Raw genomic sequence first — 16,560 nt, 5'->3', positions numbered from 1 at the left:
TTTGGGTCAATCTATTGTAATGTCATTTTAGAACAATGCTGGTCCCAACTCTGCAACGATTTATTTAAAAAGCAGAATAGTTAAAACCCAACTAAACTAAACGGTCAGTGGCTGCAATTTCTTTTTTTTTTTTTTTTATGTTGATGATTACACACACGCGTAAAGCTGTGCTCATTTGATTTTTATTCATGTGGTAAACCTTTGTTATTGTCACCTGTAAACTGCTCAATTTGTTTAGTTTGGTTTTAGTTGACTTAAGTTAAGCTTTTTGTAAACTTTATTTCCAAAAAGTGCTCTACAATCAACATTATCATTATTACTATTAGTAGTACTTTTGTTATATGTCAATGAATAAATAAATCAATAGGAATTATACTATAATAAAAATATTACACATACTGTACGTTCCTTATTTAACCAGTTTGTGTGACAATAGATGCCTGACTGACCAGCAGTCTTAAAAGCTTTGTAACCCCAACAACGTTTTACAATTAAACAATAGTACAAGCACAAATGAAATAGGTTGAAATAGGTCTGATTCAATGTTTTAATAATGGAAAAAAAAATTGAACAGACCACAAGGATTTCCACAATGTTTGAAATTGATTCATTGTTTATGAAAACAGTGCTAAAGAGTCCAATCAACTTTTTTCTAAATTGTATGAAGAGAAAACACTGTATGTGCAATAAACTCTAATACATCCAGCGTCTCAATAGGACATACAATAGGACTGCTGTTATTTATATTCTTTAGATGTTATTTCTATATTTATTTGCTTGAACCAGTCAACTGATGACAGGAAGTCGTGAAGAATGACATAAAACAAAGCGACACTGTTTCACATCCTACATCTAGTAATGAGATGAGGTCCGATAAGACGGATCACTCAATGACAGCAAGGGATGGGCGATGATTCTTTTTGGTGGTTTATTGTCTTTCAATTAAATTGTTTAAAAAATGGTCAGTTACACATTATTAGGATATTAAATGATGAAGAAGCTGGCCTTTACCAAATGTTGGATTGTCCATCCACTCAGCAATCATGGTTTAAAGGGTTTTATTGTAAAAAAGAGATTTTAAATGTCAAAGGAGAAGCAATTCTTTTTGGGGGGGGGGGTGTTTTTAGTGCGGCGTGTACGGAGGTGTTCACACACACGGCGGAGAGACACGTGTCCCGCTCCGTGTTCTCACAGGTCCTCACGCAGGCTCAGTGAAGGACGTGTTGAAGAAATATGCTCATCGCGGTCAAAACGACTCCTGCTGCCGCCGCCGAGGCCCGTTCACGAGCTGCAGGGGAGGAGTTCAGAATTACAGTGTTTCCGTGTACATTTTGGATTTGATGATTTAACTTGAATTCACTCTACAATTCTGAAAAAAATAAACAGATTAGACAAATTCACCTGCAGTGAAAATGGACATAATAAAAGTGGACCCTGACAAATGTGAGGATTTGCTGCTTTTACTGTAATGAAAAAATACCTGTTTGTTTTCTTTGCTCCTATTAAAGAAGCCAAATCTAACCCTCACTTTGCAACAAATAGATCTAATCTGTGCAGCTGTCAGCTGGTCGGTGGGCATCGAACAGCTTGTTCCACAAGTACGGTCCTCCAAAATAAAGCAATGATATTGACGTTTGATTTCCATGAACTGTGACAAATTTGAAAGGACAAAAAAAAGACTCCGAGGCTTGGAAGGTGACGCCGTACCCCGTGAGCTGGTGGTGCTCTGGCCAGATGGAGCGGCGGTGGGAGCGGCGGTGACCGGCGGGGGGGTGACTCCCGGTGAAGAGGCCGGCGCGGGGCTCGCCGTCGTGGGAGAGCCGACCAGGAGGCTGACGGGTCCCGAGCGAACGGTGTACTCCTTGGTGAACAGATTGGTGATGGTCACCGATTGGCCGACGGAGCCGGCGCACAGGTCGGGGCACTTCTGAGAGGGCGAGGTGGGGATGCAGAGACTCGCCGTGCACTCCACGTACATCTGAGGGAGACAACGGGTGAACGGATCAGTGGGTGCGCTTCGGGCTCTGAGGCCAACGCCTTTAACGGGGGGGGGCGCCGCTGAGCCGAGTGCCTCTATGGCCTCCAATCCGATGCGCCAGTTCAAAGGTCAGAGGCACCTTTGGCCAACAGCACACACTACGTGTTCCTACGGTGCCTTACAGTCCACTGGTGTCCCGACTGGGAGTTAGCCACGTTTCAAATTCTTAATACGGCCGTGTTGACTGCAGACCTGCAGGGAAAACCTGTTGCGTATTTTGTATGTTTTAAAAAAAAAGGAGGAAAACAGCAAAACATGTGTTGTATGAACGCGGTGCGCGTGCGTACGGACCGTGGTTCCTTGGGTCTGGATGGAGCTCAAATCGAGGCGGTAAACCCTGGAGTCCCTTTCTTCTGTAAGAACCTCAAGGGTGCTGTTGGACGATGAACACCTGGAAGGGAACGAATGAGCAAGGTGAGATAATTAATAAACCCATTTTGTGAATGCGTGGTGCTGCTGAGGTCGGTTACACGGGCGGACACCCACTGACCCGTTCTCCAGGAGGAAGGTGGACTCTGCAAAGTCCTCCGTCTCAGACCGGCGGCAGTTTCCCACGAGCATCTCGGCCGCGGCGGTGCTGCTGTTGGACATCACCTGGAGGTCCAGCAGGGTTAGTCTGGACCCGACGGCAGCCGCTTCTCGACGCGCTCTCCTCGGCGCCAACTGGAGGGAGCGGAACCTGGGTACGCGCGTGAAGTTTCCCAGGGGCCCCTGCCCCGGCGGGTGGACCTCCAACCAGAACGTGACCTCGCCGAAGGACTCCTTCTCGGTGGGGACGCGCACCCTGTACTGCGGCCCCCGGGCCTGGACTCCGGGGATCCGACAGACCAGCGGGAGGACCAGGGAGGGGTGGCGGCTGACTACGGTGAACGGACGCACGCTTTGCAGAGTGTTGGTGTAAACCAGATCCGACCCAGAGTGCTGCGGGGTGGAGGGTGGTGGTGGGGGGGGGGGGGGGGGGGTTAGGGAGGGAGTTTGATTCAGCTGGATTAGAGGTCAAAGGCAAAGTCGAGGTAAAGCACGGCCTCTACGGCCCTTAAAGTGAGGTCTCTTGCTCCTGTGACCAAACCAAACAGATCCCTGGAAAACACCCCAACAAGCTGTAGCACTTAAATTGTGTCTTGTCTTAAACCCTTTTCTATAACAAGAAACTGCTTATTTGATGAAAATTGTACTTGTTACTTGTTCTTCTGAGTATGTATCTCTATGTGGAAATGCACTTATTGTAAGTCGCTTTGGATAAAAGCGTCAGCTAAATGACATGTGATGTAATGTAATGATGATAAACCACACCCATGCAACGTCTTTGGGGCTTTTTAGATCATCAGGTGGTCTTAAATAACTCTGCTGAGACGCTTTTGTCAGTTGATTGACAGCACAGCGTGAAACCAATAATTCTAGAAACACGTGATGTAGCATGTGGAATTGGGTTGTGAGTTTAACAAGATTAAATAACACAAACGCAACTACGATGAACTCACGCTGAAGGGAGATTTAAAAGTAAGTTAATTGATAATTTAAAAAATGCACTTTTTGAAACAGAAATTCTCCCGGTGGTTCACCGGAATAAAGCGACAGGAGGGCGGAGGAGGGCGGAGGTTACCACAGCCTTGGTGCCGCAGCCGCTCAGCGGGATGACGGCGGTCAGGTGCGTGCTGTTGTAGGTGACGGGACAGGTGGCGCTGTTGAGCTGCAGCTCGGCCAGGTCGACGCCGCCGAGCGAGGCGACGGGCAGCACCAGGTTCATCTGCGCCTCCTCACACGTCAGCACTGCGGGCCGACAGCAGCACGGGGGGGGGTCAGGCCTCGGGGCACTTATACAATTATTACAAATAAAATGAATAAAATAAACGGCAACGCGGTGTCAACCTGTTCCAGCGGGAAGCGCCCTCGTCTGCCCTGAAAGGATGGAGACAAGCACGCGTCAGAGTTGATTCGAGTGTGACGCAGGCGGCGCATCGTCGGGAGGCGCGCGGTCTTACTTTGGTACAGCCACACGCACCGCGGCTCCGACTGCCAGCTGGAAAGCACCAGAACCACAACCGGTTCATGCGCTGGACACGTGGACACGTGGGAAATCTTTGACACGTTCAGCCCGCGCAGCGTCTCACCTGTTGGTGTTGGCCACGAAGCAGACGGGTAGGAGGCGGGGCAGCAGGTTTTCGGAGCGGATCCAGGCCACCGTCATGGCCGCCAGGGGGCCGACTGCTGTGAACCCGACCCTGTGGAGTTCGGGGGGCCCGATCACCGCTATCTCCGCAACACTGGGAAGCCGGAGAGAGGCCCGTGACGTCAGCTGGGAAACGCAGGCTGTTGTTATAAAAAATAATAAACTAGGCTACGAGATGCAGGTGGACTGGTGATTCTTGGAGTTAATTGAAGTGCAGAGTTGAAATCCGTCAATTGTCTGAAAGAGCTGGAGTCATCATCCAGGGTCAAGATCAGATTCATTCGCAGCACTTAGTAGAGTTAAATTAACACTTTGATAGGTTTGAAATGTGACTGTACACTGTCACACTTCTTGGTGAAGGGCTTAACTCCATCTACTGTGGTGCATGGATTGGAGAGGGTGGGCACAAGGTTGTTGGCTCCAACCCCTGGCTGCTCCATGTCCCATGTCAAAGTGTCCCTGAGCAACACACCTGGAACTGCTCCCTAGGCTAAAATGTAAACTCCATGTGTAAAAAATCCAACATAAGTTACTTTAGCTAAATGACGTTGCATTTAACAATGAACAATGGTCGAGTAACCGACCCCTCGTAGCTCCGCTACCCAGAATGCCGCTGACCCTCAGACTCCGCGTCCACCGTGGTCCGGGATTCAGCCGCACCCCGAGAGGAGAGAAAGACTCTGATTGGCCCAGAGGAGGGGGGGGGGGGGGGGGCGGGGGAGACGGCGTACATGAACGCACCTTTCTCTCTGTGACGTGAAGACGGTGTCGAACTGCACCTGCTGGTACGGCAGGACGAACAGCGTGGTGTCCTCCTGGGGGGTGTCCCCCGTCGCCGTGGGTTCATCGAGGCAGCTGGAGGTGGATTCCTCCACTGGAAGAAAGCAAGGACAAGCAGAGACGTTTCTAGAAGGAGAGGAAGGACACCAAGTGTTTGTTGAGGAAAGGGGGGGGGGGGGGGGGGGTCTCACCGGTGAGAGACAGGTGCACGGGGACAGAGCTCAGAGGGCCGCTGTCAGGCATCAGGTCCTCCGCCATCAGGTAGATGGAGTACTGCCCCACCGGCGTGTCCCCAGTGAAGGACAACGTGCACTTCTCCTGCATGTAGAATAATAATAACAATAATAATAATGTAATATGTGAACTGGGGAAGCAAATGTGGGTTTGAGCTGCATGACAATCCTTATTTAGATTCATTTAGCTCTATGAAATAAGCCTAAAATAGGTTTGAAACAATTTGACACACATGTGAGATCTTTAAAGAACACAACGAGCGGTGCGAGGTATCCGATAGTCAAACTTTAACTTTATAAATCCATCACATTTCAGTTTAACAGCTTCAGTCCAGTTATTTTCAAATCAGTTAAATGAGTCATTCATATGATAATTGGCAGTGTATTATTTTGAATGTTAATAAAATTAAAATGAATATGTAATAATAATTAAAGGGGCGCTTACATACGTGCAGGCATAATTAACACATGTTATACGTATAATAAGTACATTTATACTACATGACCCACCTCATCCAGCTCTATGAAGGCGTGCTGAGGGCAGCTGACACACTCTCCCTGGTCGGGCCGAGCCAAGCGACACGTGACCCGGTCACCGTCCAGGTCCTTCACCGACAGGGGGAAGTGGTGGGGGCACCCGGCCCGCCCCCTGAGGAGAGAAGAGAGAGAGAGAGGGTGGGGGGGGTCAAAGGTCGTCACCTGGAGAACGAAGTGATTCTCTCAATAGTCGTCTTCCTCTAAGGCGCAAAGAGGCTTCTGAATGTTTTATATCAAAGAACCGAACATGTAAATCTCTTAATCTTGTGTTGAAATATGAAATCATTTCACTTTAAGATTAAGCGAAGCAGATGTGTAAAATACAAAATACTCAGGGCTCAGCTTGACTAAAGAGTGCGTGTGTGTGTGTGTGTGTGTGTGTGTGTGCACCTCAGTGGAGGAGGCAGACCAACATAAGCAGGTTGGTTCAGTCTGCCGCTGTTTTGTCGAACCTTCGGTCTCGCGTTCATGGACACGTAAATTTCTGTGTTGGACCTGAACCCAAAAGAGAAGAAAAACAACTCGAGGAAGCCTGATTCACCGCTTCATTAAATACAATTAGTCCAATGACACAAGACAAATACCATTATACGTTGCATCAGTGGGATGCTAATTACAAAAGAGCTACAGAATACAAGAGACACCAATCAGAGAAAACACAATTAATTAAATTACATTAACAATTATAATGGGAGTGATGTTTTCAATTCCTTCCCAAAATGTGTGTGTGTGTGTGTGTGTGTGTGTGTGTGTGTGTGTGTGTGTATGTGTGTGTGCGCGCAGGCCTCGTACCCTAGATCTATGGTGGCGTTGTATTCGCTGGGCACGGTTTTCTGCCACTGGCGGACGCACCAGCCAGAGCCGGGCTTGGCGCCGGTGAACGGCACCGAGGTGTCGTGGACCAGGCAGTCCTCCCCCGCGGAGCACAGCCCCGACACAGAGGGGCACGGACCGGCGGCGATGACGCTGAAGTGAGCCCGAACCTGCAGAGGGCCAAGAGACGCCATGAGGACGCTGCCTTTACACCCAAAGACACCACGCTTAGTGAGGGAGGGGCAAAGCGCCGAGCACCGTGTTGCCTCCGTCGGCGTCCAGGGGGACGACGTGCACCGCGAGGCCCAGAGAGGAGGCTCCGCAGGCCGGGCAGAAGAGGACCAGAGCCAGGACCAGAGTCAGGCCCGGCAGCAGGCCGCTCGGACCCAGCTTGCTCCGCATGGCAGCCTTTTGGGGAGCACACAGAGAGGCCTTAGGCAGACAAGTACGGAGACACACACGTTCTTTCATTCTTTGATATGTCGTTCTTTTTTTCTCACTTTAGTCCTCCCTTTTTGCTGTTTCTTGAAGATCCAACCGGCCAATGGACTTCGAACCAGGTCGTAATTCCTGCTCTCAAATTCTATGAAGTCATGAAATGCAAACAAAAATCAATTTAAATGCTTAGAATTAGTATTTTAACTTTTTTAAATATATTGTTTTCTTATTTATACTTGAATGTGTTGTATGGCACTTTGAGACTCCGTTATGGGATGGAAGTTGTGCATCATGTTTGAAATGTTTACTTCAACCAAGCCTTTTTTTCAGGGGCGGTGGGTAAAAAACATGCCCCCATAACGAGTCCTATTCGTGGCGTGTCATGTCTGATGTACGCAAGTTCAAGAGTTTTTTTTTTTTTTTTTTCATGATTCTGATTTTATATTTAAATTTCCTATTTCGTAAGGTCGCTCTTACATTAGAAGAAATACCTCATCTCTGTGAAAATATCCGCAGCTCGGTCAATTCATTCCGGTTCAATTCTTAACAAAAATTTGATTCAAGGTTTAAAAATGGAAATTATTCTGGATTTTGAACGCCCCCCCCACACACACACACACAATAAAGAAAAAGACAAGTGAAGGAAACAAGGAAGCTATTTAAGAGACCTTGGTCTTGGGTTGATTCTTTGAGCTAAAACTCATTTTGCTCTTATGAAGTTTCATCTATTGTCCACATTGGGGAAACTTGGCAATGAGAATTGCTTCATACCGGCTGCATCAAGAGACATTTTGAAGCAAAAAAATAATTTAGGTATCCTTATAATTTCAACAATAAGCAGATGAAAGGATGTGAATGAGAATTTCTGCCATTTTTAGATGCGTCTTTGCCTCTGTTAATAAAGGCCGAAGGTAATCTCAGACGTGCTCTTAAATGTGGATGACATCATTTAGTAATAGAAGCTTCCGATGCGGTCTTTTACCTTTGTGAACAAAGTGAAAGAGTGAAGAGCCATTAGTTCCCCTTCAGTGAAAAACCAACGCTGAGCTTTGTCTTTTTAAAAGTTTCATTTATGAAATGTCTACATCTACTTTGTTGCACATTGATTAATGGAATATCAGCACCACTCATAAAGAGCATCACATCTGCCTCCCAAAAACAAAACAATTCACCTCTTACATGGAACTGAATCTGCAGATTACAGTGGTCATAAAATTGGTTAAGACTTGAAATCGGGACCAAACGGGTTTTACTACAATGGCATTTTCATCATTTGGACTGTGCAAGAGAATAGTTGTGTTCTCACTAGGTTTTTAAAACTATAAAAGTATATAAATATCACCTTTAAATAACAAGACAGATTCTGACACATTTGATTGACTCATCTCCAAAGGGCCAAACATGTTTAAAAATAAAAATAAATAAATCCATGCTTAGTTACCTGAACTTCCTCTCAAAAGGCAGCAATGTGATGATGCTGGATTTGTTCCGTCGGTCTTTGGTCACATAGAAAAGCGCCACTAAAGCATTAAAGTCCCACCGAAGGTTTGTTGTGGCGTCCGACGAGTGTTGTTCCAGTAAAAATGTTCCCTCGCTAATCACTGCGGGGGGGGGGGGGGGGCGGAGCCTAGCTGGCGGGAGACAGAATGGAGTCCAACTGGCTCGGCAAGACGGTAAAAATAATCGGCACGATGGGTTCACCTGTGTGTGTGTGTCAGACCCCGGTTACAAAAAGCGTCATTTAAAAACCAGACAAATGCAAATGTGATGAGATTTTTATTCTAGCAAAAGTTTTCAGAGGGACGACGGTACAGTGTTGGTTTATAGCCAAACAGGGAGCCCCTCAACCTCTTAAAAATCCAGCAGATAAAAAAAAAAAAAAGAGCGAGGTTACAGAGAAGCCGCGCTTCTACAAAGGAGTCCTTTTGTGGCCAAATTCCTGGAAAATACGGACATTATTTCAATCAGCTGATCCACACGCGCGTAAGGATCCACGTTCGGTCAGAAAACCTCCGGATTGGAGGCTGGTCAGGGATGGGGGGGGCTTTGGACCTCCTCCCTGGCAGTTGGAGACAAAGATGGCGGCCCGCTGACACCTTGTACTTCCTGTCGAGCTACTCGCCATTTTTCACACTGAGCATTTTCTCCTGTAAGTCAGAAAAAGAGAAAGTCAGACAAAAAAAACAAAAACAAACTCCAAACCAAACAGCACTCAACGACCAATCAGAAGCGCGCACTTTGATCATGGTCTCCAGCTTGACGGCGTCGGCGGCGAACTTGCGGATGCCGTCGGACAGCTTCTCCACGGCCATGCGGTCCTCGTTGTGCTGCCAGCGGTAGTCCTGCTCGCTCAGGTGGATCTTCTCCAGGTCGCTGGCCTTCGCTGCAGGAACAAAGCCACAAAGTCAGCAGCTCCTTCTTTTTAAAAACAAACAGTTCGAGGTCAAAGTCTCCGTTTCGAAGGAGCCTTTCCTCATCTCGCATTACTTCCTGCTTGAGTAGATACCACAGAATAATCTAAACGCTAAATATAAAACGAGGATTTTAAAATAAAGTACATCATCGCTGCCCCACACATCACTTATAATGTAAAGAGCACAACGATCTCAAGTTGAGATTTAACTTTATCCCAACAATATATAGGAAGCAATAAGGAATCCGTAAAAGACCGAATCTGAAATAAAAACTAAAATATGAGTCAGAGCCACATGCAGAGTACTCCAGGTTCATCTGGGGTTTAGAAACAGAACACATCATACTAACAAAGTGTGTGGAGTGTGGAGTCTCTGGGTTTGGTTTTTTAAAAAATGATCAGATTGTTGACCGATTCACACAGATTTAAGGGTTTAACAATAGAACCGCACTTTTACCCCGATTCAAATCATTACAGTTATAAAAATCACACGCCTTCAGGAGGGGAAATAGAGACGGGCCTCGCCTCTTTCTGCCCTGCCGCGCGCCTCTCAAGGGAACAGAACACTCCCTGCGCTGCAGGCATGCGTCAGAGCCACATTGTTTGCGTGACTGCGAGTCGTGACGTTGTTCCGAAGCTCGTCTGACCTCCAAAGGATCGACGTCAAGCGACACCCCCAAAGTAAAGTATTCACCTCAAGTGCCCGGGCCTCATTTTCAATCTTTACGTAAACAGAAAACCCTTTTTGTCGTTTTCGGCAGAACCGTCGGCTCCCATTCCAACACGGAACCTGTAACTGGCGGCGTGCGCTCGGGGCGCCGTACCTTTGTCCACTTTGAGCGTGGGCGTGACGGCGCTGTGGTCCTGACTCAGCTCCGCCAGCAGCCCGGGGGAGATGGTGAGCAGGTCGCAGCCCGCCAGGGCTTTGACCTGCCCCGTGTTCCTGAAGGAGGCGCCCATCACCACCGTGCTGTAGCCAAACTTCTTGTAGTAGTTGTAGATCTTGGTGACGCTCAGCACACCTGGGCGAGGACAAGAGGAGCGAAGTCAAAGACACGGCAGGAGGAAAACCCATCGGGCGCCCATTCTACCACGAGTTGATCTGGTTCCACGGGCTCCTTTAAAAAAGCCCTCCACAGAGTGACCTGTATGCATAAATCCTCTAGAGCAGCCTCAAGCCGTACCCGGGTCCTCGTGCGGCTCGTAGCTGGCGCGCCCGCCGTTCTCCTTGTGCCAGTCGAAGATGCGGCCGACGAAGGGCGATATCAGAGTCACTTTGGCTTCGGCGCAGGCCACCGCCTGAGCGAAAGAGAACAGCAGGGTCATGTTGCAGTGGATGCCGTGGTCCTTCTCCAGCTCCCTGTGGAGAGAAACCACACCAAGTCCATGTTAAATCCCAGCGAACCAATGACCGGGAACGAGACACGAGAGAATCAGGGAGCGTCAAGGGGTTCATTTGAAAACATTACGTCCCAGACAAGGTGTCTTAAAGTCAACGATGAAGTGGAGATCAAGTCAAACACTAAAATGATTCTTCATTTGCTTCAAATGGGTCACACAGCTAACTGAAATTAGCACAAAAACCTTAGGAAATAAGGTTGAAACATTTTCTTCGAGCACAGATTGAATAGAAAATGTTTAATCATTTACGCGACAGAAAGTGAGCCTAAAATTTAGCATCTTTCAGAAAAAGTGTCAATTTAATCGCTGATGGGATTCTATTCACAACACTCAGCAATACAATATTGTATAGTAAAAAATTACATTTACGAACAGAATCCCTTTTTTCCCTAATTTAAAATGAACTAGAGAATGTTTAACGGGAGTCAAATAAAAAGTGTTGAGCTACATAAAGAAAAAGGAGGCAGAGTTTACAACCTGAGACACGTGATGCAATAAAACGCTGAAACTTCAGTTTGTCCTCAGCTGGTTTGTAACCGTTGGTTTACGATGAGACTTATCACTATGATAAAGATGCATTACGTTTCACTTCTGCAGGTGCACTGTGGCTTACAGGCGTTTACATTATTTTTAGAGTTTATTTAAGAGGAAAGGAAAAAAAAAAAAGAAAAAAAAGAGCGTGATTCTTTATTTCAGGACGGCTCTGATTGGGAGCTCACCTTCCCGCCTGGATGCCCTCCCACGTTGAAGACAGCTTGATGAGCACCCGCTGCTTCCCGATGCCGGCTTCCTCGTAGAGAGCCATGAGCTTCAGGGCCTTGGCCACCATCGCCTCTTTGTCAAAGGAAAGTCTGCCGGGTCGAAGAAAAACAACGGGCCGCATTACGGCTCGATGCTGGTTCACTAAAATCAGGGCGGTTCACCCCCGACCTTTAGGCCGGAGTCTCACATGGTGGCTTGGTCAGTGTGTGAGAGAATAAGAGGCAAACAGTCACTGTGTTCATTCAGTCCATTAACAAAGTACTAAACGTAAATAGTTCAAACAAAGAAAAATTGACTCTGAATGAGTCATCATTTACTACATGAACATCACGCTGCATCGGAGGTTCAGGCACAGAAACCTAAAAGCCTGAATGTTTGTCCCTTTAGGGCGACTGTAGAAACGTGGAGTCTAAACAAACAAGACTGTTTACACAGAGGTACGCCTGTAAATATCCTCAGACAGAACAGCGTTTAAAATGAAATGCCGTTCATGTAAATGGAACCTCTTGAACCAAACACTGTAAACCCGTTAATTAAAGGACTAATCCTCTAAAAGACAGTAAAGAATGAAGAGTGACCACATAAGCAACAATCTTGGGCGTCATGCTGAGATGTTTCTTGGCATTGCGACAGGTGGTTTGTGTCCCTACCTGGCATCCACCTCGGTGGAGACACGGCCCGGGACCTTCTTCAGGATCTCCAGCCCGAAGCTGACAAAGAGCTTGTCCATGGTGTTGGCCACCTGCTCCTCCTCGGTCCTGCAGGGAGAAGGACGCCGTTAGCTTCATGTCCCACACACACACACAAAATAGATTTTAATGGACATTGTGTAGTGGCTGTACAAGCAAAGACACAAAACCTGTCAATCATCTGTGAACATCAAAAAGGTTAATGTGTAACAATTACAATTAAAAAAAAAAATAATCACACAATGAAGCTGCACTACAGTCGCTGAACGCCCACCACACTTGGCTTACTTGAAAAGCAAGTTTAACACGAACCGTAATGTTTGTGAGTCATATAAAAAAAAAAAATCTGCGCGGTGAGCTTGACAGCAGACCGGCAGACGCATCCATTTGTGTGAAGTTCACTGGCAGCGGAACATCGTCGCAGCCTGAAGGCAAGGAGGAACCCGAGCTCCCTGCACATCGCCCTCCTGCATAGTTAGCAGTCATTGACGTGATAAATGTCAAAAAAAACATTTTGACAGCCTGCTCAGACACGCACAACCTTTAAGGAAGTCTAAACATCCCCTCCGCGCCACGCGTCATTTGCGCTGCGTCCTTCTTACCCGCCTTTGGCGACGCCGTACTTGATGGCCTGGTCCACCAGCGGCTGGTAGGCCGGCATCTTGGCGGCGGCGAGGATGAGAGACGGGTTGGTGGTGGCATCTTGAGGCTTGTACTCCTCGATGGCTGCAGGACGGAGCAAACTATTTTTTATTTACAAATACCGCTAGTGCATTTGTTACAATAATCTTAATCTAAAATTACAAAAAGGAAATGCATTTTAAAAGACTGTTATTCATAACTACTGTAAACAAAATATATGTATTCATGAATAGGTCTGAAAGTCGGTCTTAAAACTCCTCACACAGATCTATAATCAGACTAAATGCAACCTGTTGAATCTACAATAACTGCTGCTGTCAGATGGAAGGTGGCGCCATCTACTGGATGGAAGCAGTCCTCAACCATTCAGACTGACTGAAGCAGGTGCATCAGTTCTTTTGAAATAAAGACTACAGTTCAAAGTCTTCATATAAATTATTCCTTTGTTTATTCCTAAAGTGTGATTATATTCTGCTGGGGATTAAGAATATAATAAGATAACGGAATATTTAGCACTGAAAAATGAATGTGTTTTTATGCAGCAGCAGGCCACAAGCCCCGTTTAGAACTCCATCGCTGCAGCTTCTAATTCGATATGCAGGAGCTTCTTCACGCGCTGCTCGGGGCTTTGTGTCAGCAGCCGATTGTTGCTGCAGAATCCAGCCGGTGCCGCCGGCTCTTCAGCGGAGGGACAAAGCCGGCTTCTGTTCTGCAGCCAGTTGTGTGTCGCGCCCCCGCCCCCCCTCCCGCTTCAACAAAGTGAATAAATTGGATCCGTCGGCAAGTCAGTGGGCTTGGGCTAAATACTTCAGAGTTAAAGTGCTGCTGATTACAGCAGTATTCCCATAACGCCGGGTCTGGCCCCCTCTGAACCTGGGGCATGAAAATAATAACGGTTTGTAAGCTTTACATAATTTAATATCCATCCCGAATACATTTACACAGATTATTCACATCAAATGGGAAAATATATAGCCTGAGGTCATAACAATCTAAATGTGATATCAGTACACACTAGTGTTGCACAGTTTAACTATATTATAAAAAGGAATATCGTAATACCACCATTTTAGACTTTATTATTTAAGTCTAGTTTTTTTAGCGTTAGTTAGGCAACGTATACACGCACATACGTGTTTCTTTTGTTTATAGACAATCACATGGTACGAGAAGGAAGCAGAGGACACTTTGTTGTTGTGGGGTTTACTTTTGGCAAATAAGCCAAAACTGCAGCTTTTTAAAAATGAGAGGACATGATCTCCAAAAGCATACACAGCAGGCAAGCTGCCTTGTTCAAGATTTTACAAGCAGCTCCCCCCCCCCCACCCCCACTCCAGGCAACATTTTCTTGCCCCACTTGTGACATGTGAAGAAACAGCAAGCGGTTACTCCATCCGACCACGTCGTTGCAGATCTTGTGAGAAACGGACCTGTGTCCAAACCTGCATCCAGTGAAGCGTTACAACATTCAGCAAAAGGTACATTTAAAAAAAAAAAAAAAAAAAAAGAAGAAACAGAAGTAAATCTTGAGTAACCGCTCCTTTCACCGCCATAAACTAGTTTATAATGGTGAGATCTTCACACAGATTGAGGGTTTCATCTGATTACGTTGTGTGAAGTTCTAACCACTGCTCATATTACAGTGATGTTAGATTAGACCAGCGTTAAGCAATCAACACATTTATCTTCTAACTGCTTTTTGACCACTTCCTCACAGAGTCAGAGTTGATCTCTTCAGATTACTGTAGAAAACGTTCAGTTGCACCAAACATGAACGAAAGGCCCTTTACAAGGTGTATGTGTGTATTCTTTCTAGTAAAACTTTTTAACAAGCGAGGGTCCATGCAAACCCGGTCAGACCCGGTGCGTAATCAGAGGCTCGAACCAGTTCTGTCGTGTCACGGTGAGTCTGCGAACTCTCGGATGAGGAACTATCTGGTGGCTTCGTTTGCACACACCGCGATTGTATTTCTGCACACAGTTCCTCATTCTGACCCGTTTGCACACACCGCGATTGTATTTCTGCACACAGTTCCTCATTCTGACCCGTTTGCACACACCGCGATTGTATTTCTGCACACAGTTCCTCATTCTGACCCGTTGAGAAACGCGACCTTTGAACCCCTCTGTGGCGCATGGACGACAGGAACCAGGAAGGAGACATCGCCGTGTTCCACGGAGACTCAGAGACGCGTGTTGGAAAAGGGGCTCGTCCCACACGGGACCACGCGGGACTCTTTAGTGCGTGCAAGTTGTAGCTATATCTATGGTATAAAATTAGCAATGTGAGCATTTCTATGGAACAAACACAGCCGTCGTGTCGTTAGCTAGCATAGTTTGCTGCTGCGGTTAGCCTGAGTACTAAAGCGACTAAAACGTTGGAAGAAAGTAATCGGATTATCAGGCAAATCAACTTTCGTGGGTAACGTTAAGTGAACAAAGTTACCTGCTGTGACGTCACAAAACTTTGAGATGCACTTAACAGTTAGCTGTTGGCTAACAACAGCCCTCTGGGATAGAATTGAATGAGATTGACGCTGACGTGAAAGCACCATCATTCCCACTGAAATAAGGTCCTTCCCTGACAGTTGGTTAGCATGCTAGCGGTTAGCATGCTAACCAAAACGCAGTTTGCTTGTCTCCGCATTACCGTTAAAGTCTCCGGTGTCCGCCACCACCACGGTGTGCTTCTTCAGCTGGCTCAGCGCGGACTCCATTTTCCTCCGTTTGTCGGGTGACAGGGTGGACATGATGAGCGGGGGGGACCGGGGACTCCTTTTTATACACAGACGACACGTGAGGCCAGGCGGAATGTCACGGAGACGCGGGAGCGCGCGACGTTAGAGGGAAGGGGTCAGCGGGGACGCGCAGCGCCAAAAGGAAAGCAGTCGGCGGGAACGCGCAGCGGAGAGATTAGACCTGAAGGAAGCCAGGGCTGAGAAGGAAGTAAATTAGTCTAAAAAACAATGATAAGATCAGATATGTGACTTTTTAAAATGTATCACGTGTGGCAGATGCACCTATGCAAGTTATAACCACGTTACATCCAGTGGTGGTACAATGACTTACTTCACAAGTAAAGAAACCAGCATTAAAATAAAAGAAGTAAAATGACTCATTAAGCAGCTCTTTCATAGTGCATCATTTAGGGAGTCACTGCCTTGAGGAGTGCAAGGTCAGAGGGCAAAGCAGAAAGCGCCAACCGGGCAGACGCAGGTCTGATAAGGACGAGCGTTAGAGACGCACCGAGCACCATCCGACACTCACGCTTTGTTTGCATTAAGGTCAGGAGACCACACAGGGGATGGGACTGGATCTCGTGTTGCGGCGGGAGGACCTGCTCCTCCTTCCCGACGCCAGTGTTAGAAATCTTTTCTTCTACATCCAACAACAAGTACACAACGTAACGTTGTTCCTGACGTGAGTGAGATGTTCTTGCGGCCTGCGGGTCGACAGAGCTGCGCCCGCCTTTGCAAGCGCGGCGCTGATACTTGACCTGTGATCTGACAAACGAACACCACCACAACCACCACAAAAGTCGTTTGGCTGAATTTGTGCAGAAAAAAACCCAACCGGGCTTCCAATTCTGATCACGTTCTTTCAAATTTCACAGTATTATAGTATAATAATAACAATAATAAAAA

At 46.9% G+C, this 16,560-nt stretch overlaps 2 protein-coding genes across 2 annotated transcripts; both read right to left on the bottom strand.

Moving 5' to 3' along the window:
• Positions 1 to 118: 118 nt before the first annotated feature.
• On the bottom strand, positions 119 to 8,507 carry LOC119199623 (uncharacterized). The gene is made up of 16 exons (XM_037456960.2): positions 8,451 to 8,507; positions 7,072 to 7,154; positions 6,830 to 6,979; positions 6,551 to 6,741; positions 6,149 to 6,253; positions 5,732 to 5,870; positions 5,180 to 5,306; positions 4,950 to 5,082; positions 4,150 to 4,302; positions 4,021 to 4,058; positions 3,908 to 3,937; positions 3,642 to 3,808; positions 2,529 to 2,959; positions 2,330 to 2,429; positions 1,708 to 1,978; positions 119 to 1,288 (listed from the first exon to the last, which is right to left on the bottom strand). Exons 3-16 carry the CDS (start codon positions 6,971 to 6,973, stop codon positions 1,209 to 1,211), a joined length of 2,109 nt encoding a protein of 702 aa, XP_037312857.2. The 5' UTR covers positions 6,974 to 6,979; positions 7,072 to 7,154; positions 8,451 to 8,507; the 3' UTR covers positions 119 to 1,208.
• A 261-nt stretch (positions 8,508 to 8,768) lies between these two features.
• taldo1 (transaldolase 1) lies at positions 8,769 to 15,764 on the bottom strand. Its single transcript, XM_037453401.2, has 8 exons — positions 15,567 to 15,764; positions 12,877 to 13,000; positions 12,236 to 12,343; positions 11,543 to 11,674; positions 10,607 to 10,782; positions 10,247 to 10,444; positions 9,247 to 9,392; positions 8,769 to 9,156 (listed from the first exon to the last, which is right to left on the bottom strand). Exons 1-8 carry the CDS (start codon positions 15,664 to 15,666, stop codon positions 9,124 to 9,126), a joined length of 1,017 nt encoding a protein of 338 aa, XP_037309298.2. The 5' UTR covers positions 15,667 to 15,764; the 3' UTR covers positions 8,769 to 9,123.
• Between the last annotated feature and the right edge of the window lie 796 nt (positions 15,765 to 16,560).

Source organism: Pungitius pungitius, chromosome 4 (genome assembly GCF_949316345.1).
Source record: "Pungitius pungitius chromosome 4, fPunPun2.1, whole genome shotgun sequence".
NCBI classification, from domain to species: Eukaryota; Metazoa; Chordata; class Actinopteri; order Perciformes; family Gasterosteidae; genus Pungitius; species Pungitius pungitius.
Note: the sequence above shows the minus strand (reverse complement) of the source record. Positions and strands in the feature narration are given on the sequence as shown.